Source organism: Myotis brandtii, unplaced genomic scaffold (assembly GCF_000412655.1).
Source record: "Myotis brandtii unplaced genomic scaffold, ASM41265v1 scaffold248, whole genome shotgun sequence".
NCBI classification, from domain to species: domain Eukaryota; kingdom Metazoa; phylum Chordata; class Mammalia; order Chiroptera; family Vespertilionidae; genus Myotis; species Myotis brandtii.
In genome coordinates this window covers 1,998,252-2,021,212 of record NW_005359397.1, presented here as the reverse complement: position 1 = coordinate 2,021,212, position 22,961 = coordinate 1,998,252, and the positions used below count along the sequence as shown (strand labels likewise).

Sequence of the window (22,961 nt, the reverse complement as noted above, 5' to 3'; positions counted from 1 at the left end):
AAATAAAACCAAATCTGGCCCATCCACTTCTGACCATTGCTATTCTAATCAAAGGAACTCTCACATTAACTGCTGCACCTCCAGATTTCTCATCAACAGTGTCAATTCTCAATTTAAAGGGTATGTATGAGCTAGGAGTGGGTGGGAATATGTTATGCATCAGGATCAGGGATAAAACAAAGGCATAACTTAAAGATTACCTTCCTGAGCAAAACTGATGAATTGTTCGGGAACAGAGAATGGGAACTAGCACATCCACAACAAATTCTATGCCCCAAAGTCTTTTTATTTAAACCTTTTGTATACCCAAAGGTTTCATGTATTCAGAACAGGAATTAAATATTTCCAAACATAATTTACTGTATTTGATACTAGACTGTGTAGTAATTGCTATTTTCCCATTATTTTTATTCTTGAAAATAAGGATTTTAACTCATAAGGTAAATTACTATAACTGGAATCTCATAGGAATACGTCTTCAATGCAACCAATTCTGCTAATTCAAATCTCTAAATTTACTTAGGCAGGTTGATTTGATCCAAGTAGAAAGAAACCATTAATGCAAGTAGTAACTTACCTGGGCCACTGTCTAAAAAAGGTCTATTTAAAAAAATGTGCAGGAACATCAAGATATAAATTACTACCAAAAAAAGAAATTAATGAAATAAACACTAAAGAAGGAAAAGGTTACGCACTTCCAATTTATGCTCTTTCTCTGCAAGGGCTTCCTTTTGACAACGAAGAAAATCTGCTAACATTCGAGTAAGTTGTTTCCTATCATCTATTTCAGCCGCCAATCTGCCATTGTAATCTGCCAGCAACATACAAGCATCCTCTACCATTTTAGAAAGCCTTTCTCCAGATTCTTTATCTAAGAAAAGCACAGAATAATAAAATTATTGCAAAAACAAACAACAACAACAAAAAGCACAATGTCATATAATATTCCCTCACCCAAACTCCCTCCAAAATTCAGATCACATTTAGGACACCTTACCTGTTATTTTATCTAGTAGGGATACTTCTTGGACTTCAACAGGCAAAGAAGCTATCCTCTGATGAACTGCTGCATCACCTGTAGCAGCATTTTCTAGATCTTGTAATGCTCTAACGAGATCTAGAGTCTAAAAAGTTATACAACTTTAGAACCAAAATAAAGGAAGCTTAAACAAATACAAAATATGACATTTATTTCATATTTTAAAAAATTTTTATTTCACATTTAATCCTTATGAGCTACTTACTAATTCAAAGTTTCAAATATCAATTGCTCTAGAAGACACTCCATTTCTTTTGTATATTAAGAAAAAAAGCTATACTAGTTACTGGAAATACATAAATTGGAAACATATAACTGAGATGTGGCCCTTGGCCATGAGAAACTCATACTTCAGTGGTAGAGACAGATAGTGTAAAAATAATAATCTGACTATTAAATTGATGTGGTTGATTTATATACCAAACACACACAATGGTAAAAGGGAATGCAGACTATAACTTAAACCTGGACAAACAATTTTATGTATGATATAGTCATTATATTATCATTATCCTTGAATAGAATTTTGCAATATGAAAATATACATTGGGGGAGGGGGCTACAAATCACCTATCACAACACAGAAGAGTCTCCCACGCTCCATTTCTAAATGATACACTTAAAGCATAGGAAAAATGTAGTTTTGGAATATGCTTAAATATGGTGCCTTCAATTATTCTATAGTTTGTTAAGAAGATCATTAAAATATTACAAAGTTCCACATATTTGATGACTAGTACTTATATAATGCTTAACCAGTAATTATTTTATTAGAAATTTTAGTTGCATTGTTTCATATACCACCTATAATTAGGAGGGAAGGGAAATCTTTGCTGGTGATTTCACAATTCTATAAAGTGATTCCAAAGAAAAATGACTACATTTTCTTTTTACTAGTCTTCATCCCATCCTACCTCCTTTCTTTTCTTAATCTCTAAAACTAGATCCTGGGACACTAATTATACTCATACTTGAAAAATACGGAAAGTTACCAATTCTGTGTATATATTAAGATGACACCGACAGATTACTGATTTTTCTTTAAGTTATTTCCTTACAGAAAAGCTATCACTGGCATTCTAGTACACAGCAAATGATTAAACAGCATAAGAATGAATGGAACCCAATAAGAAATAAGTATACTTTTAATTCATTACTAAGTTTCAAATCCCAATATTAAAAAATTTTTTCATTATAAGATATATCCCTTCAATGAAAGTGAGCTTAAGAGCAATGACAATTACCAGGAAGCTTATTTCTCATGGTGCCCCAATTCACATGTATACACACTAATATATATAGGGTGAACAAAAGTAGGTTTATAGTTGTGAGTATGCCAAACACAGTTTGTTCTGTTTATTCTTGTATTATTATTTATTACTTAGTGTATTATTTTCCATATGAACAACTGTAAACCTAGTTTTGCCCACCCCTGGGTGTGTGTGTAATTTTTTATCAGCCTTAGAGAGTTCTAAAATTTTCTGGAGTTCCAAGAAGCCTGGCTTCATGGTTTTGACAACACATGCATGCTTTAACTACAACTTATTCTATCACATCTTCACATTCCCACAAGTTAACTCTAAATTCCCAATGCTGAGTCAAGGATCAGATAATAAAGCAAAGTTGTCTGAAACAACACTAGCCTAGGACTTTCTAATAGAGAAGAATGAAATGAGTTCAGCTGGATCATACAAAGAAAAATTTTAGTCATTCTTATAAAGAATGAGATAAATAAAATGGTGCTACAAAGCTAGTAGTCACCATTTTATCAGATTAGTTATACTGCTTAATTCTCAGTTAAAACCACTGAGAATGAAGTAGTATAACTATAATCTGAAAGTGGTCAATATAAAACGAAAAGCAACAAAATAAAAAACAAAAAACTAAAAGCAACAATATTTATACAAGCACTAGAGAAGCAGATGGTTACTCAAAGATACTCCTAAGGAAATACAACTGAGGTTACTCTTTCATCAGGGATTGTAGGAGAGGGTCAGACCCTCTCTCTAGAATTCAGATAAACTGTTCATGATATCATAATAAAGCTCTTAAAGTGATTCTCTGTCTTATTACCAAATGGAAATATAAACCTTAGTATTTGTCTGTTTCAAATGTTATGTTCTTATTGCTTTTCTAGCTCTCATCCTTTGGTGACCACACTGGCTTCAGCATTCCTGTCACTGCATCAATAGGTAGCTTGGCTCAGGCCCTAGTTGAGCACCTTGGTTGGATTCTTTCTGCCTCCCTAGTACTAACTGATATAAACCCACACTTCTAGGAAGGAACCAACCGTACCTTTCTTTCAAGCTCCTGTCATGAGGAAAGAGCTCTACCAGCCTCTGGTTTTATGCAGAGTTTGGGTCCAGTCCTCCAACTCCCACGAAGCACTGTGTTTCTTGATACCCTCTAGGATATTAATTTCTGGCAACCCATGTTGGCTTCCAGATCACAGCTCAGCAGAAATCAGGCCCTAGCTCACACAGAGTTATGTTTCTGTACCATTTCTAGCCCACCATGATATTTACCTTGTTTTAAGAGTATGGCTATGTCTTCATTTTCTCCTTTTAAATTTTATCTGTCCCTCCTATATGTTTGAAACATAGAAGGAGGAAGCTTTAAGACTCAATGCCCACATAATAGTTAAAAATGTCTTTCTGGAATCATCTAATGGTTAAGGAATGCTATACTATATCAACCTGGGAGGACATGGAATATTAAGTTAATGATTCTAATCCAATTTATCTTATCAAGAAACTACACAGTCCTAGTATAGTCACACAGAACTTGTTCTTCTAACACTGGTTTTTACATATTTAAAAGCAAAAATACTTAAAAGGGTAGTGTTATCTCTAGGAATGAAATGCTTAGTGTACTTAAGTGATACAACAAATAGTCTTATATAATATTTTATTTACTTATTTAAAAGGAAACTGTTTAAGTAGAATGTATCTTACCAGACCTCATCATACTAAGCAATCAGAAATCCTTTCTAAACAAAATATGATTGCCCTAATATACACTGCGCAACATATTATATTAAACTTAACAAATGTTAATCAGAAATATAAGGTATTCATGTAGCTTCTTTCTTGTGCCCAGAACTATAATAAAAATCAATTTATAAAAGTGAAACACTGAAATTAATAAAGGTTGGTGACCACGTGAAGTAACTCCCTTAACAGAGAAAAACTTCTACCTGTGGTGGTTCACCTGGAGATCCCAGAGAGGAACAGTTTTCATTTTCATCCACTGTTATCTGTTCATAAGTTCGTTTCCCAGACTTCTTATCACCATCTGAATTGAAAGAAAATTTAAGTTTTAATGAAAGAATACATTTTTGTTATTGTTATTATTTATGCATCCACTGGTTGATTCTTGTATGGGCCCTAACCGGGGACCGTACCCACAATGTTGGCATATCGGGATGACGATCTAATCAACTGAGCTACTCAACCAAGGCTTAATGAAAGAATACATTTTGCCCAACCGGTGGTTCAGTGGTTGAGCGTCAACCTATGAACCAGCAGGTCACAGTTCAATTCCCGGTCAGAGCACATGCCTGGGTTTGTGGACTCAATCCCCAATGTGGGACATGCAGGAGGCAGCCGCTCAATGATTCTCTCATCATTAATGTTTCTCCCTCTCTCCCTTCCTTCTCTGAAATCAATCAGAAGATATAAAAAAAAATACATTTTTGAGAGGGCGAGGGGGGAGAGAGAGGCATTTTCTAAGCAAATGCTAAGAAATAGAAAGTAAGTAGCACTATTCATATCAAGCAAAATAGAATTCAAGGTGAAATCCATCAAGAAGGAAAAAAGGAACATTTCATATTGATAGAAAGAAAAATTCACTAAGAGGGTAGAGGAATCATAAATCCTTATGTCCCTTAAAAAAATAAATAAATAAATAAAAAATAAAACAAAAACAAACAAACAAAAAATACATTTTAATGAAGAGATCATGATAAAAGATTATATACTTACACAGAGCTTGCTTAAGTTGTTCTAATACATCATTTTCATAAACAGATCTTTCTTCCCAAATAGAAAGCACTCTTCCAAGGTGCCTCTTACAACTTTCATCAGTTTCACTAAAGAAAAAATAAAAATATTAACAGTAAAAAGCATAGTGCTATTGAAAAGATAAGGGTGATTTTAAATACAATCAGACACTCATTCCCTGAAAAGAGCTCCAAAATGTTTACTGAGCACCATTATGTTCAGGGGTGCAGTGAGCCAAACAGACATACTTTTTGCTTCCCTTAAAGAGTTTATAGACATATTATTAAACAAACAAACAAAAAATGCAAATGTGTTAATACCAGCTACTAGGGGTTTACAAAGAAGATGCCCCTAACCTAATGGGTGCTAAACATGAGGCTAAAGAAGATGTCTAATGGGTGATTTTGAAATTTATTCAACAAATATTTATTAATCAAAGCACTACCTTTGACGTAGGCAATAGAAAGGAGCTTTATGGCAGCTGTTTTTATAAATGCCACAAAAGAGAACAAGGTGTTAAAGAGAGGCATAACAGAGACCTGGCCCAATTCTAGAGAGATCAGGAAGGATACTTGAGGAAGTGATATTTATTTTAAGATCTGAAGATTGGATACACAGGGAAATGGAAAACAGACTTACTCCCAGGGACTTCCTACTGCCTTCATCACTACCAATGTAGGTTGAACCACTATTATCTCTGTCCCAGATTTAAATCTTCTCATTGATCTCCCAGACTTTATTCTCACTATTCTCTACCAATGTGAATCAGATTACACTAATTTTCTAAGAACTGTCAATCATACCAAGAATAAACTTAAAATCCTTATTCTGTGCTACCAGGTGGACATATTCTGCTTCCTGTCTACCTCTTAGTCTACATTCCCTAAATATCTTCTACAAATCTCCTTGCTTGACTTGCTGGTTTCTCAGTGGTTAGAGCGTCAGCCTGAGGACTAAGGGCTGTGGGTTTGATTCAGGTCAAGGGCATGTAACTCAGTTGCAGGCTCGATTCCCAACCCCAGTTGGGACACGAGCAAGAGGCAACCAATCGATGTGTCTCTCTCACATCAATGTTTCTCTGTCTCTCCCCCTCCTTTCCACTCTCTCTAAAAATCAATGGGAAAAATATCCTCGGGCCTTAGCCAGTTTGGCTCAGTTGGTGTCAGCCTGCAGACTGAAGGGTCCCAGGTTCAGTTCCAGTCAAGGGCACATGCCCAGGTTGTGGGCTCGATCCCCAGTAGGGGGCGTGCAGGAGGCAGCCAATCAATGATTCTCTTGCATTGATGTTTCTCTCCCTCTCCTCCCTCTCCCTCTCCCTCTCGGAAATCAATAAAAATATATTTCTTAAAAAAATATATCCTCAGGTGAGGATTAACAACAAAAATCCCCTTGCTGCTGATCCTCAAAAATGCCCAGCACACAGCTGTCTCAACGTTTCTGTCAAGTATTCTCTCTACTTAGAATCCTTCTCTTCTAAAATCACATGGTGCTCATTGCATCCTTTCCTTTAGTCTCTGTTGAAATGCCACCTCCCTAAGATAGTCATATTTTATCTCATGATATAACTGAGCAACGTCATGTATCTCTAGTTCCTTCCCTGCTTTATGTTTCTTCATAGTACTTATCTTTTGACATTATAATATATATTCACTTGTCTATCTAGTTATTACCTGTGTCATCCACTGAAATGTAAGCTCCACTAGAAGACAATTTTGTCTTGTTCACTATTGTATCCTTTGGACCTAGCACATGTAGGCAGTCCATAAATATTTTACTGAATTCTAGGGAGATATAATATATAAAAGCCCTAAGGCAGCAAGAAATAAAAGAGGTTTGGTTAGCTTAAACTGTAAACTATAGAGTATGAGTGTGGAAGGAGTGAAAGAGAAGAGTCTGAAGAGGTAGACAGGGCCATGAAGGAATATCTTTTTTTTTTTGCTTTTACTTTTTTATTTACTAATTTTAGAGAGAGTAGAAGAGGTGAAGAGAGGAAGAAAGAGAAAGAGAGAGACAGAGAGAGAGAGAGAGAGAGAGAGAGAGAGAGAAAGAGAGGAAGGAGGGACAGAGAGAAAGAGAAACATCAGTTTGTTGTTCCACTTACGTATTTATGCATTCACTGGTTGATTCTTGTACGTGCCCTGACCAACTGAGACACCCCGTCAAAGCTAAAGAAACATCTTAAGTCTTGCTCAGGACATTATATTTGATTTCCAGTATAAATGAGAATGACTCCAAGGCAAGGGAGTGTTATGATCAGCTCTGCAACTCTGACTACAGTTTCTGAAAGGATTAAACAATAGTGGAGGCTACTGAAATTGTACAGAAATGACATTATGGTAATTGGAATGGGGAGAAATCTAAAGAACTGAGGGAACTCTATGTAGCATATGGAATAGGAGGAGAGGAGGAGAAAATAGAGCATGGTATAAGAAAGATGACACCTAATTTCTCACATAGTGATCTCACTGAGAGTGAAACCTAGAGGAGAAGCAATGTATAACACGGAGCAAGGGCATAATGAGTTCACTATCAGACATGGTGAATTTGAGCTGTTTGGAAGCACACAACTAGAAATTCAATATGCAATTGGACATACAAGTCTAAAAGAAAAAGATATCTGGACTGGAGCAATAAGATTGAGAGTTATTTGGGTGTGGATAATAACTAGTTACATGCAGTGTATGAAATCATCCAGAGGGCAAGTGAAGAATATGACCCCAGAAGAGGGCCTAGGACTGAACTCTAAGACTTAAATACCAACATCTAAAAAGATGGTAAAAGACAATATCAAAATTAAAGGAAAAATAATATTTATTCAAGAAAGCAACATACAGCAGCATTTCACTCTGTAATTTTAAAAGAATGCATCCAATGTGACTAAAACTGTAAAGGCATATGGTGAGTGTATTTTCATCCTTAACTCATTCAACACAAATCACCATTCACCACTGAACTATGTAATTTAGATTAATCTAATAGTTTATCCCAATAATGTTTACCCAGTTATTGACCAAGTATTTGCATATGATGTTTGGAAATAAACATTTTAAAAGGACATAAGCCAAAGTAGACTCCTACCCTCAGAATCTTTCTGTAGCAAAATTTTCCAACAGGTTGATGATTATTTTAAATATCCTAGATTTCCAAAGCATTTAACAATATTATGACACATACCCACACACTACAAAACCTTAAAATCATTACAAGTAATAATGAGAAGAAAACATACTAAGTTTATCCAGAAACATTAGCTGGAATAATGATAGCTTTATAAGTCACAAATTTTCAATTCAACACCTTCATTCATTCTGAACAATGTTCATTCCAACACGGCAGTTGCTTTTGATCTCTTTAAAGAAAGCTGTAATTCAAGTACTCTAAATGCCTACCTTAGCAACAGTTAAAAAAAATTTTTCTTCACAGAAACATGTAACACATTTACAAATGCCATTTATAGATGTCTTTTCAAATGAAAACTTCAAAGAAATACATTCCTTGGTTTTTAATTTAATGGCGTAAGGCAAGTTTAGCAAAAGGACATATTATGCATTTAAAACAGATTACCTAGTACCCAAAATAGTGATCATACCTTGAAACATGCTTAAAAGCCTCCACTATAACTGGTGCAAAATCTTTTGTAAACTCCGGCCCCTTCCTTTTGCTGTTCTGAATGACATCATTGGCTAGGTAGAGAAAAGTAAGCTTCCTGTTTGGTTTGGCTGAAAAATAAAAAAATTTTAAAATCTACTTAAAATATCCTCACTTAACTTGAACAAACTTTCTCAACTCCTGAATTAACCTGTTTGAGAACTACAACCAACCTACTAACCATTATTTATCATGTTAAACCCTAGCTTCTCATTCTACAACTAAACTTATCAAGTTACTATCCTTCAACTCACCAGGATAACTACTCTATGGTTTCTGGAGATCAATTATGTATCTTTCTGTTTCATCGCTGTTTTACTAAGTCAACCAAACTACTTTTCATTGATGGCTAGTCTTATCACTATTCCCAAACTAATACTTTTATACACTGAAATCCTCGTGTCGGTGCAAAAATGCACCTCTGTGACTGTCTGGTATAAAATTTTATTAAATCTATTAAGCACTATATGAAATCTAGTCTTTTAAAAATAATGCACAAACAACCAAATAAAAAATCAATTACAAGGTTTCAAAAACCAGAATCTGGGACATTAAATAAACAATATGAAACAAACTTAATCAGGATTCTAGAAATGCCAACTAATTTCACTAATTCACAATCAGTTCATAATCTATTTTTGTTTATTCATAATCAGAAAGTGGTAGGGTCAATACTTCTTTTCTTTTTTAAATATATTTTATTTACAGAGAGGAAGGGAGAGGGATAGAGAGTTAGAAACATCGATGAGAGAGAAACATCGATAAGCTGCCTCCTGCACACCCCCTACTGGGGATGTGCCCGCAACCAAGGTACATGCCCTTGACTGGAATCAAACCTGGGACCCTTGAGTCCGCAGGCCGGCGCTCTATCCACTGAGCCAAACCAGTTAGGCATTTACTTATTTTCTTAAACTGTACAGACCATATGCCTACTCATTTTGATATAATGCAGAATATCATAAACTTAATCACCCATGTTTCCATGGAGATTAAAATTTAAAATCACAGTGGATTTGATGAATACAACAGAAAGCTAAAATTGTATTGTGCTACCTATAAATTTCAGAACCCTCTCTCCAGGGGAAGCTTTCTACATGGAGAGAGGCAGAAAAAAAACTGAATAAACTACCCGGTTGGCATGGTTCAGTGACTGAGCATCGACCTATGACCAGCAGGTCACGGTTCGATTCCCAGTCAGGGCACATGCCTGGGTTTCAGGCTCCATCCCCAGTAGGGGGAGTGAAGGAGGCAGCCAATCAATGATTCTCTCTCATCACTGGTGTTTCTATATCTCCCTTCCTCTCTGAAATCAATAAAAATATTTTCTTAATTTGAACAAATATACACACACGCACACGCACGCACGCAAACACACACCCCAAAGAGCATTACTGTAGGTCTTACAGAAGGAAATCAGAAAAGCCATTATCTTGAAACAAAAATATATTAAAGATTTATTATTAATTGCTGGATAGCCTCATTTATTCCCCTGGCAAACTGAATCACTACAGCATAGAAGACATGTTCGGTAGATGGATAGGGGGTTGTAAGGCACAATCTACTTTAACTTAGTAATATTCTTTGCCACAGAAAGTGCATAATCAACACGTAATTTTTTAAAGGGCTTTATCTGTCCCAGATTAGACAAACAGTTCAGTCAAACACAGCTGGCTGCACCTTAATAGCTGAGGTGGGTGAAAAATGGATAGAGCTGGTGTATTCCTGTATCGCTGCCAGGATGCCTCAGACTTAGCAGCCCATCCATCCCTTGTGCTTTAACCCCTTTAAAGATTTTCTATTGTTCTCCAGATAACATTTTAACTCATTATTGTGAACCCAAAACCCTAACAGGTCTGTCCTCTACACTACTCTCTTCATGCCCACTACTACTACTCCAATTTCCTCAACTCCTACCCATCCTTCCGACCTGTTAAATGGGTTCCTCTACACATACGTTAGGCAGCCCTGATATGCTCTCGTAACACTTCATACTTTTCCTATGGAGCACTTATAATTACTTTATGTAATATTGTGCTTCCCAAGTAAACTAAGTTCCATGGAAAGCAACAACTGTCAATCTCAACTACCAATCTATGAAAATCAAGCCTAGCAGCTGACTCAGAATTTGCTCAGTATTTATTATGTCAATAAACTTTGGCCTAGACCTATGTCTTTACTAGTAATTATTTGTACCAAGAACTTGGCATCCAGTCTTAACCTCACCCTGCATAGCTGAAAAGGGGAACACTTGTGAAATTACACTGCTCTCAGCAACCTCAATTTCAAATTATGAAAGACAAACTTTCCTACAGGTCCAGCAGCTCTTGCTTATTTTCAAAACTGGTTTGGCTCAGTGGATAGAGCATCGGTCTGTGGACTGAAAGGTCCCAGGTTTGATTCTGATCAAGGGGATGTACCTTGGTTGCGGGCACATCCCCAGTGGGGAGTGTGCAGGAGGCAGCTGATCAATGTTTCTCTCTCATCGATGTTTCTAACTCTCTATCCCTCTCCCTTCCTCTCTGTAAAAAATCAATAAAATATATTTTTTTAAAAAATGGGCAAGTACTGTGATGGCAAGGTCAAAGAAACACAAATGTCAAGCAATTAAAAACAATTATCATTTTCAACATATTAGATGAGTGGTTCTCAACCTTCTGGCCCTTTAAATACAGTTCCTCATGTTGTGACCCAACCATAAAATTATTTTCGTTGCTACTTCATAACTGTAATGTTGCTACTATTATGAATCGTAATGTAAATATCTGATATGCAGGATGGTCTTAGGCGACCCCTGTGAAAGGGTCGTTCGACCGCCAAAGGGGTCGCGACCCACAGGTTGAGAACCGTTGTATTAGATGAATCAAAATGAAAGTATGACACTAAAATTGGCAACAGTATGGGTAAGAGTACCACCATTAGATACCTTCAGATATTGGTAGTTAAAATATAAATTAGTGCAATGTCTTAGAAAAGTAATTCAGTGGCTTGGCCGGTGTGGCTCAGTCGGTTGAGTGTCGTCCTGTCCACCAAAAGGTTGCCAGTTCAATTCCTAGTGGGGTGTGTAAGGGAGGCAGCCGATCAATGTTTCTCTCTCATATTAATGTTTCTCTCCCTCTTCCTCTCTTTAAAAAATCAAAAAAAACACATATATTTTAAAAAGTAACCTGGTAATATCTATGAAAAATGTAAATAGACAAATCCCTTGACCCTGCATATTTCACTTTAGGAATATATACTATTGATAAATTCATCATAATGCACAAAGAAATCACTAAGGATATTGGTGATAACATCAAAAAAGATGACTAAAGAAATCATGGTATATCCATTACATGTTTTAAGTAGCAGTTATTTTTGTTTATTTGTATGTACTCTATGGTGGAAATGTTAAATCCTGATAGTTTTTACTACAAACTCTCAACCACTTAATTTTAGAGCAGAATTATATGTTTTGGGGGATTTTTGTGCTCCACCTGAATTTAGAAGTAATGTCAGAAAATATTAAGCATGTCCTTTTTTTAGAAAGTACAAAGTTTCTTATCATCTTATTACCATGGTAATTCAAGTGAATTAGGAGTATTTAACTGCAATCTTGAATTATAAAGTTGGGATGCAGATATCTGTATATATATATCCATCCACATCCACTAGAGGCCTGTTGCACGAAATTCGTGCACTGGTGAGGGGAGGGGTCCCCTCAGCCCAGCCTGTGCCCTCTTGCAGTCCGGGAGATGTCCGACTGCAGTCGGACACCCTTAGCGCTGCCATGGAAGTGGGAAAGACTCCCGCCACCACTGCTGCGCTCACCAACTGTGAGCCCAACTTTTGGCTGAGCAGCGCTCCCCCTGTGGGAGCGCACTGACCACCAGAGGGCAGCTCCTGCATTGAGCGTCTGCTCCCCTGGTGGTCAGTGCGCATTATAGCGACGGGTCATTCCGCTGTTCGGTCGATTTGCATATTAGCCTTTTATTATATAGGGTGTGTGTGTGTGTGTAGAGAGAGAGAGAAGAGAGATCTCAGGATCTCAACTGATATAAAGTAAATGAGCAACTACCTAGTGGATTTTTTTTTAATAACTGGCTTAACCCACACTTTCACAACAAACTTAGCCTCACTTCAGCATTTATCGTTGTCCATTCAACAATGCTCCAAAAAAGGGAATGTTAGGAAATAACTGAGAATTACTAAAATACTTTATTTTTGGTTAGAAAAATATTTCTAGGGTATTTGGAAGCTGGATTTTTTTTTGTATTACCTATTCATATCAGCTAAAAAAAAAACAACAAAAAAAAAACCATTCAAAATATTTAGGTTTGCCCTGACTGGTTTGGCTCAGTGGATAGAGCGTCGGCCTGTGGACTCAAGGGTCCCAGGTTCGATTCCGGTCAAGGGCATGTATCTTGGTTGCGGGCACATACCCAGTAGGGAGTGTGCAGGAGGCAGCTGATCGATGTTTCTCTCTCATTGATGTTTCTGACTCTCTATCCCTCTCCCTTCCTCTCTGTAAAAAAATCAATAAAATATATATTTTTTAAAAATTCAGGTTTACATGTTAGGTCTCTTTGTAAGGAGTTGCCATACCTCACAGTTCAAAATGTATTCTATAAATCAGTAACATTATACTGACATGTAATTGGAATTTGCTATGCAGCAAAAATTCAAGAGTAATAACCTACAGTGTCTATTTACCTTTGTATAGGCAATTGCTTAAGTTACTCTGTTTTTAACATTTGTACTTAGACAAAATGCTTATATATGTATAGCATATACATATATGCTATACATATATAAGTGCAAGATGCTGCTAGCCCAGTCACAAAATATTAAAGTTATTTTGTGAAGACTGATTATTTTATTAAAACTGTTATGGCCATTATACCTATAAAACACACACACACACACACACACAAAACACGAGGTTGCTAAATAAATAACTCAGTTGACAAAGGGGGAAAAGCATTTATGCTGCTGTGCCTATATGAACCGCATTTCAGAATCACCAATGGTTGATGAAAGAAAGTTCTTTTTTATTTTTTTTAAATATATTTTATTGATTTTTTACAGAGAGGAAGGGAGAGAGATAGAGAGTTAGAAACATAAAGAGAGAGAAACATTGATCAGCCGCCTCCTGCACATCTCCCACTGGGGATATGCCCGCAACCCAGGTACATGCCCTTGACCGGAATCGAACCCGGGACCTTTCAGTCCGCAGGCCAACGCTCTATCCACTGAGCCAAACCGATTTCGGCGAAAGAAAGTTCTCATACAACTTCAGTATGCCTCAGAATCATCTAGAAGGCTTGTGAAAACATAGATTACTGGTTCCTATCCACATAACTTCTGATGTAGATCTGGGGTAGAACCCACGAATTTGCATTTCCAACAAATTATCAGGAAATACTAATGCTGCAGCCTGGGGTTCACACTTTGGAGAATCTCGGTTATAGAAGAATTCTGGATAGTAAACACAGAAAGAATTACTGGACCCCCAAAGAAAGTTTCAGAATTGGCAGTCTTCATCTCAGGTTCTGCCAGAGAGGTGAGACTTCTACCAGGCCACTGGCTACCTTTCATTTAGTCAGTGAGTAAACCTTAGACATCCACTGTTTACCCTTCACATCTGCTTATTTCCTACGTCTCCCAATGCCATGGCTGTTTTGTCTCTTGTCCTCTTTCTCCCCTTTTCTGTAGTTTCTGCTACGCTTCTACCTTCTACACATACAAGTATATATTTACAAGCATATACATGTATAAGGTAATATTAATGTACCCCAGACAAGAAATATGGGAAGGAAAATAATACTTTAAAAGGCTTTGACAAAAATATGTCTAAGCCTTTCATCTCAAATGCTTTCAGGAAGGAATAAAAAGTTTTCAATCTACGAGGGATGTGCCCGCAACCCAAGTACATGCCCTTGACCGGAATCGAACCTGGGACCCCTCAGTCCGCAGGCCGACGCTCTATCCACTGAGCCAAACCGGTTTCGGCCGGTACTGTTAAATAAAAATAAGTATTACGATAAAAAAAAGAATGAGAAATTCATAGTTTGGCAACCCCTGGTTTTTAAAAAAAGGGTCAAGCCAACTGTCATCAGTGGCTGCTAAAATCACTGGGTGAAAGGTGATGGGGAACTGTGTAATGGATTCATAATGCACCCATTGATCAATCTTGTCCTTAAATATAAAATAAGTTCACATTATGCATCTGTTAATGTGATGGAACAGAAGTGCAGAATACTTCCAATGAAGTATTCCTTGGGAACGACTTTAGGATAATCTTGTCTGTATCAATAAACATTATTTTGTTGAGATTTTGATAAGAGTTGCAAATTTTGCAAAATTCTGATTTTTGCTTGAAACCTTGAATTTCATAATGGGCAATAAATACTGTCAGTATTCTTCCTCAACAAAACAGGCTCACTACATTCACTTATGAGAAAAACCTGCCAAATACCCATGTTTGATTAACCAGCTTCTCTGTCAACCATGAAAAAAGCAGCTGGTTTCATTCATAACTCAATCACACAAATATATTTCCTCCAGAATGTCCCATGCATAGTACTTTATGTATACTTCCCATTTTGTCACACGGATTATTAAAAAGACATGCACTCACATCTAAAACCATATTTAACTGCAAAAGACTGAAAGCTTTCTCCCTAAGATTCAGGAAGAAGAAAAGGATGTCCACTTTCACCACTTTTATTCAACACTAGAGGCCTGGTACACGAAATTTTTGCACAGGTAGGGTCCCTAGGCCTGGCTGGCAATCAGGGCCAATCTGTGGGGTGACTGGTGGGACCACCCGGGGGTCCCCACTGGCACCCGCCTTGGCTGGCCTGGGGCCTGTGGGCAGTTCCTGCATTGAACATCTGCTCCCTGGTGGTCAGTGCACGCCATAGGGACCGGTTGTTCCGCCCTTCAGTCGATTTGCATATTAGGCTTTTACTATATAGGACTAGAGGCCTGTTGCACGAAGAGACTCATGCAATAGGCCTTCCCTTCCCCTGGCTGCCGGCACCGGTTTTCCTCCGGCACCCGGGACCCAGGCCTTCGCTCTAAGCCGCTCTGGCTTTGCTCCACCGCTTCACGCCTATGTATGCAAATTAACCGCCATCTTTGTTGGGTTAATTTGCATACTCTCCTGATTGGCTGGTTAGCGTAGCGGAGGGACGGTCAATTTACGTGTTTGTCTATTATTAGGTAAGATAGTGTTGGAAGTTCTAGCCATAGCAACTCAAGAAAAAGAAATAAAAGAAAGAGGTAATATTATCTGTTTACAGATGACATAATCTTACTTGTAGAAAACCCTACAGATTCCACAAAAAAACTGTTAGAGCTAATAAAAATATTCAACAAAGTTGCAAGATACAAAATCAACGTTCAAAAATCAGTTGCACTTATCAATTACAATTGAACAATCCAAAAGGCAACTAAGAAAACAATTCCTTACAATTATATCAAAACAATAAAATAGTAATAAATTTAATTAAGGAGGTATAAGACTTATACACTGAAAACTACAAAACATTGCTGAAAGAAAGGCATAAATAAATTGAAATACATCCAATGTTCATGAACTTAAAGAGTAAATATTAAGATAACACTACTCAAAACAACTTACAGAGTAAATGCAATCTCTATCAAACTCCCAAGGGCATATTTGCAGAAAAAGAAAAATCCATCCTAAAATTCATATAATCTCATCCCAAATAGCCAAAACTACCTTAAAAAAGAAAATTATAATAGGGAGACTTACTAGAAAGCTACAGTAATCAGAACACAATTGACCCTTGAAAGATGTAGGTTTGAACTGTGTGGGTCCACTATATACTTATTTTTAAACATAAATACTAAATATATTTTCTCTTATGATTTTCTTTTTTGAATGTTTTTATTGATTTTAGAGAGAGGAAGGGAGGGGAGAGGGATAGAAACATCAATGATGAGAATCATTGATAGGCTGCCTCCTGCCTGCCCCCTACTGGGGATTGAGCCAGTAACCCAGGCTTGTGCCCTGACGGGAATGGAAATGGAATCAGACCTCAACCTCCTGGTTCACATGTTGACACTCAACCACTGAGCAACACTGTCCATGATCTTATGTTTTTCTTAATAACATTTCTTTCTCTACCTTACTTTAAGGACACAGTATACAATACATATAATATACAAAATGTGTTCATTGATTGTTCATGCTATCCGTAAGGCTTCCAGTCAACACTAGGCTATTAGTAAAGTTTGGAGGTAGCATTAGTTATTTGCAGATTTTTGACTGCGCTAGGGGTTGGTATCCCTCTAATCCTGCATTGTTCAAGGGTCAATTGTGGTGTGAAAGAGGCATATAGCCCATGAAATATAGAGCCCAGAAATAAATCCCCACTATATAGTCACACTAATCATTATGACAATGCAAATAAAAATCACAAGCAAATACCATTCCACATTCATTAGGTTGACTTCTTTTCAAAACCCAAAATAAGCATGTGCAGAAATTGGGACCATGGTGTAGTGCAAGCATGTCAAATTCGCGGTCCACAGGCAGCATGCTGCCCACAACAATATTTTTGCAGCCCAGCCAATATAACAGCATGTAAGAAACATTGTAATAAAAACTTCATAACTTAATTTTTACAATATCCTGTTATACACAATTATTAATAACGAACTACAACGTTCGCTAATGACTGATCACTATAATTGTGCTGCATTCATTTCCCTTATGCGCAGGTGCACCATTCTCTCCACTAATACTGTAGCAGCATATATTTTAGCAGCCGACTGCCACCTCATTAGTCTTGGACTGACTTGTTTGGTGTGCACAACAGGAAATATTTTGCTTTCGGAGAACAAGAAAAATAGGTTTATTTGCATTACGCTTATTAATTTGTGCAGTTATTCAGTGTCTGGTAAAATGTTCGAGTAAGTTAATGTTCGAGAAAAATATTAATTTTTATTAAAATGTTCTATTATTTTATGTTAATGATTACTCATTTATTTCAGCCCTTTGTTTTCAGCATGTTTCTATCGAAATAAACCTACGTTTCTATGAAAATTGAAGCTTTTGTTTTTTTTGCAGCCCACATAAGTTACACCTTGTTTATTTGGCCCATGTTAGCCTTTGAGTTTGACATGCTTGGTGTAGTGTAAGTGGCAATCTAAAACAGGACAGCCGCTGTGAACAGTATAAAATTTAAACATAGAATTACCACTATTACCAACCTTATTATCATCACCAACACCATTCACTTCCTAAAGCATCTATTATATGCCTTAAAATTTCTAATTATGAATCATTTAAACATGGAAACATCCCCAAACACAGATAATAAACAACACATCTATCATTTCTGATATTTGTATCAATATTTAAAAAATTGATAACAAATCCATTTTCATTTCCTCTCTCCTTTATGGTAACTAACCACCATGGACAAATAAAAAGGGTTCTATGGAAAGTAACCTCACAAATTGATCTGATCAGAAATTCCTAACTGGGAGGTGATGGTGTGTAGTCATGCCCCAGGCCTATAACTTCTTTAGTGAAAGGTTTTAAGCCAGCCCTGTCCATTGTTCTTATGCATCTAGGTTAGCACACCTTTGATATACCAGAATACCTCTCGAAGGGGATATTAATCCTCAAGAGAACTCATAATCTTGTTAACTATCCTGTAATCCAATCCCTACCTTGCTTTCCCCTCCTGAATTTCAAATGCACAAAAGCTGCAAACTGTTATTCTCCAGAGCATTTGAGATCTCACTCTCTGGCATATGTCATCAGTTTGGCTCAAATAAACTCTTGTAAAAATTCTCTACAATTTGGATGTTTCTTATGTCAACACCACTATCATAGAATAGGGTGTTAATCCTTACCATGCATGTAACTGAAACTACAGATATCTATAAACTAGAGTATTGCTTTGCATGTTTTCAATCTACTAAATGGCACACTGGTCTGTACCTTGCTTTTTCAGCTCAACATTTTGCTTGTTTATTGTTGTTGTTTTTAATCTGTCATGTTTTATGTAGCTCTAGTTCATTCATGAAAGCTAGACAGTACTCCATTATATAAATATCACAGTATATTTGTCCATACTCTAATGAGATGTTTAAAACTGTTTCTAATTTTGTTACTAACAGGCTGCAATAAACATAACTCCTTGAGCACAGGTACTAGTTTCTAGGATATATTCCTAGAAAGAAAACTGCTGGGTCAAAGGATATATACCTTCAACTTTATTCGAGGTTGCTAAGCTGATCTCCTTTTTACATTCCAAGCGGCAGTGTGAGAAAGTTCGTTTCTCCTTATCCTCACCAATTCCTGGTATTGTCTTTCTTTTTAATTTTGCAAAATAAAGAATATAAAGTGGAGTCTCACTGTTTTCTTTTTCTCTGATTAGTAAGATTACGTATCATTTATTGGCCTTTCAAGTTTTCTCTCAAGTTTAACAGTATCACCGTTTTTCTACTGATTTGTGGTAGTTCTTGAAAATAGTATGGTATCAATCCCTATTGACTATAAGTGTTTTTAAATGCTCTATCCCGCCAAAAAGGATGAACCTGTTGCTGATTTTGAAATCTAGTAAGGTGTAGAAGCAAAGACAATTCCTGCCATCTCAAAGTTCACAGCTGTTTTCCAGACCTTTATATATGGACTTCTCAAACCTTTCTGGCCACTCACAGAAGATAAATTCCTCCTTAGAGCCAAATACACATACACTTATATATAAACTGAAAAATGGAGCTATAAATCAATTCCTTCTACTGAATTAACACACAAGAAAAAAATAGTTGGTCTCCATTCTAAATTGCCAAGGCTACACTGGCTCTCATATTAATTAATACATCATATAGCTTTCACATGGGTCAGTAAACAGGCATCTATTTTGATTAATAACGGTTTATTAAAACCCTAATAAATAACCATCTTTTCGCTACATCAGAATGTCTGAAACAATGAAGAGTGCCCACTTTCTCTACCCAATGAATTAAGAATTGAGGTACAAATCCAGACTAAGCAAATGTATTTTTTAAATTTTCAGTTGCACTAACATACAATCAGTTCTTACAGATAAAGTTGCTCTGCAGAAGTGAAATGATTCCAGGTATTTCAGTGAGATCAAATTACTACTCAAAAAAATTAACTTCATTTACAGAGGCAGTATCGAAGGTTCTGAAAAATAAAGACGGTGCCCTAGACGCACATAATCAGCAAGAAATGACCTTAGATCACTAATCCAACCACCTCATATTCAGATGAGGCAACTTCAATACCGAAATTAATAAATTTGCCCAATCCAGGTCCTCTAAAACCTGTAAATCCAGGATTTTCCCCATTGCATTCCACATCTTATTGTAGACTTCCCAGTTCTAAAACTCGGATTCCTTTATTAATTTTACAAGACTGAGCTGATGTGTAACAGACATGACGGCAGTCACTCCCAACCTCACACCAATCTTTTCCTTTCCACCTCCCTACCTTTCTCCTACCCAGCCTCCATGATTGATGTGCAGAATGAAAAAAATACCCGACTGCCTGAATTTCTGGCCCCAATTAGGTGCGAGTCCTGAGCCCCTAGTTCCTGTTTCTGTGTTAAATCAATAGGTCTTTTTTAATCCTCCGCCCCTTTATTCAGCAATTACCTACAAAGCGCCGACTTTGCGGGCAGCGCGGTGCACGCTGCTCTCAAGCCCCCGGGACACCGGAGCCAGGTCGGGAGCGCCAGGCAGCGTGGCGCTGGGGGCATGGGGCTCCCGAGGACTCACCTTTACGCAGCTCCCGCTCCCACACGGTGACGATGGGGCGCGAGTGCTTGCGGTGGTGGATGAGCCACAGGGACAAGGTCTGCACGCTCTGCTGCGAGTTGCTCAACTCCGACAGCTTCTTCTCCAGCGCCGCCTCGGAGAAGGCGGACATCCCTCCGACACCGCGCTCACGCCGTCGCACGCGGTGGGGCTTAGGGGAGGAGAGTTTTGCCGCACTCGCTGCGGCCTCGCCCCCTCACCCCACCCTTCTCCACGCCCAAGCCACCGCCGGCCTTCACCCAGGACCCACCGCGAACCAGCAAGATGGCGTCCGGTCGGATGTGACGTCACGGACGCCCCGGAAGAAGCGGGACCTCAGTGGCACAGGTGGGGCGAAAGCTGCGCAGGGAAGGGCGTGGGCGGGGTGGGGCGGGGCGTGCCCGGCCTAGTGTCCTCCGGGGAAAATTCTCAGTGCCAAGAAAGGAGTGATTAAAAATCTCTACGTGGGCGTGTAAATTGGTACAGGCACTTTGGAAGACTATTTCATATGATATATTTTAAAGTGCACCTTTCCTCTGACCCAGCAATTTCACTAATTGCTGTCAATGTCAGGGAAACACCTGCATGTTTGCCCAGGGAGCTCTGTACTAGTTGTCCTGTCCAGCTCAGTACAGTGAAGAGTTGGGACATTGACAGCAAGTAAATGGCCGACTTAACTAATTACAGTATACATGCAACAGCTGAAAAGATAAATAAATCCAATGGTGGGTAGGGATTTTTTTAAGTTATAGAAGGGAAGTATAGTATAACATTTGTTTTATAAAAGTATCCTATATAATAAAAGGCTAATATGCAAATTGTCCCCTGGACCAGGAGTTCCACCGGGAGTTCGGCCAGGGGGTGGGGCCTGCCAGCCAACCACCCAGGACCACTCCCCTTGGCCTGCCCCACCCTATTGACCCCCTCCACCCCAATCAGGGCCGGCCAGCTGGATCCCACTCGTGCAGGAATTCATGCACCAGGCCTCTAGTATTCTATAAAATTTTATGAATTCTTAAGTGTGTAAATGCAGGCAAAGGGTCTAGAATACACACTACATCAATAGTGGTGTCAAAGAGAACTGCAACCCTTAAACTGTGTCTATACTGTTCCCATATTTTTTACAAGAACATTTATGTATTAGTTATATAATTAAACATTAATTTCAGAAATCTCATCATTAATCCAGCACATTTTGACATAGTACTTCTCTTAACTATGGTAGTTCACAAAGGAAACAGATACTATCATATTCTAAATATTAATACAGAAATCTTCAAGAAAGACACATAAGAAACCACAGAATTCCTAAACCATCTTTTGAAAAGCACTGTTCAAGAACTTTGCACCAAATAGGCATCAAATATGTTTATTTATTTGCATGTTTGATTATAAGTATAGTTTATCTTCTTTATTTCTTCTTCTTTTAAAATTAAATGTTTTTTACTTTAAAAAGAGAGAGAGAAACATCGATTGGCTGCATCCTGCATGCCCCCTACTGGGGATCAAACGCACAACCCCGGCATGTGCTCCAATCAGGAATGGAACCGGTGACCTTTTGGTACATGGGACATGCTCAACCAACTGAGCCACATGGGTCAAGGCATCTTCCCCATTTCTAATGTTACTACAACTTGAGGTTCAGAGTCACGCCAATATTTATTTCTGTCTCTACATTCCTCCCATTATACATCCTTTTGTTTATCCTATTTACTTAGTCTAGTTTTTAACCTTAACTTAGTCTGAGTTTAACCTGTCTTCCAAGACCTAAATGTATCTTCAGCATTATTCTCTTCCATGAACCCTACAGCTACCAAAATTGCTACTTATCATCTCCCAAATTATGTCTTCACCTGAGATTCCAACTCTTCCTACTCTATTCTTCTCCATCTCAATTCTAACTGAACTTTATGTACTATATAATGTATTCTTACAATAAAGTAAGCTAGAGAAAGAAATGTTATTAAGAAAATCATGAGCCCGGCTGGTGTGGCTCAGTTATTGAGCGTCAACCTATGAACCAGGAGGTCACAAGTTCGATTCCTAGTCACGGCTCATGCTTGAGTTGCAGGCTTGATCCCCCGTATGGGGCATGCAGGAGGCAGCCAATCCATGTTTCTATCTCTCCATCTTTCTCCCTTCTCTCTCTAAAATCAATAAAAACATATTTTTAAAAAATCAGGTGCCTGTACTCATAAGGATTTCTGGTACCAAGAATTAACCAATCAGATGCAACCTTATGATGCAATGTAACCAATAAGATGAAACTCTATTATATGACCATATATATATGGTTTGAGACAGGGTATTTACACTGAATGGCTATTTTTGTGCTGACTGTTCTCATTTTTTATTTCAAAATCTAAGGGAAAAGAGGTCAGTGCCCCTCTTTTGCATGTTTTAAAAATTATTGTGGCACACCGCTTGAAAATCGCTGGTGTAGAGACCTACAATAGACCTTACTATATGCTATTATTCTTACTTTATAG

At 37.7% G+C, this 22,961-nt stretch overlaps 1 protein-coding gene and 1 long non-coding RNA gene across 4 annotated transcripts in view; one reads left to right on the top strand and one right to left on the bottom strand.

Annotated features, from left to right (window-relative positions):
* RPRD1A (regulation of nuclear pre-mRNA domain containing 1A) overlaps positions 1-20,783 on the bottom strand; it is a 40,363-nt gene extending 19,580 nt beyond the window's left edge. For 2 of the 3 annotated variants that reach the window (XM_005867301.2, XM_014540592.1), the window contains exons 1-6: positions 20,455-20,783; positions 8,630-8,759; positions 5,023-5,129; positions 4,236-4,333; positions 998-1,124; positions 696-871 (exon numbers count right to left, since the gene is read on the bottom strand). In XM_005867301.2, coding sequence (XP_005867363.1) covers positions 696-871; positions 998-1,124; positions 4,236-4,333; positions 5,023-5,129; positions 8,630-8,759; positions 20,455-20,605 — 789 coding nt within the window. In that variant the 5' untranslated portion in view covers positions 20,606-20,783. Of the gene's footprint in view, positions 1-691; positions 872-997; positions 1,125-4,235; positions 4,334-5,022; positions 5,130-8,629; positions 8,760-20,454 lie in introns of all 3 variants that reach the window. The other variant, XM_014540593.1, reaches the window with a different exon arrangement.
* The window catches only part of LOC106726295, a 14,143-nt gene continuing 11,925 nt past the window's right edge, over positions 20,744-22,961 (top strand). Inside the window, exon 1 of the long non-coding RNA XR_001362344.1 lies at positions 20,744-20,820. This is a non-coding gene — a long non-coding RNA (uncharacterized LOC106726295). The remainder of the gene's footprint in view (positions 20,821-22,961) is intronic.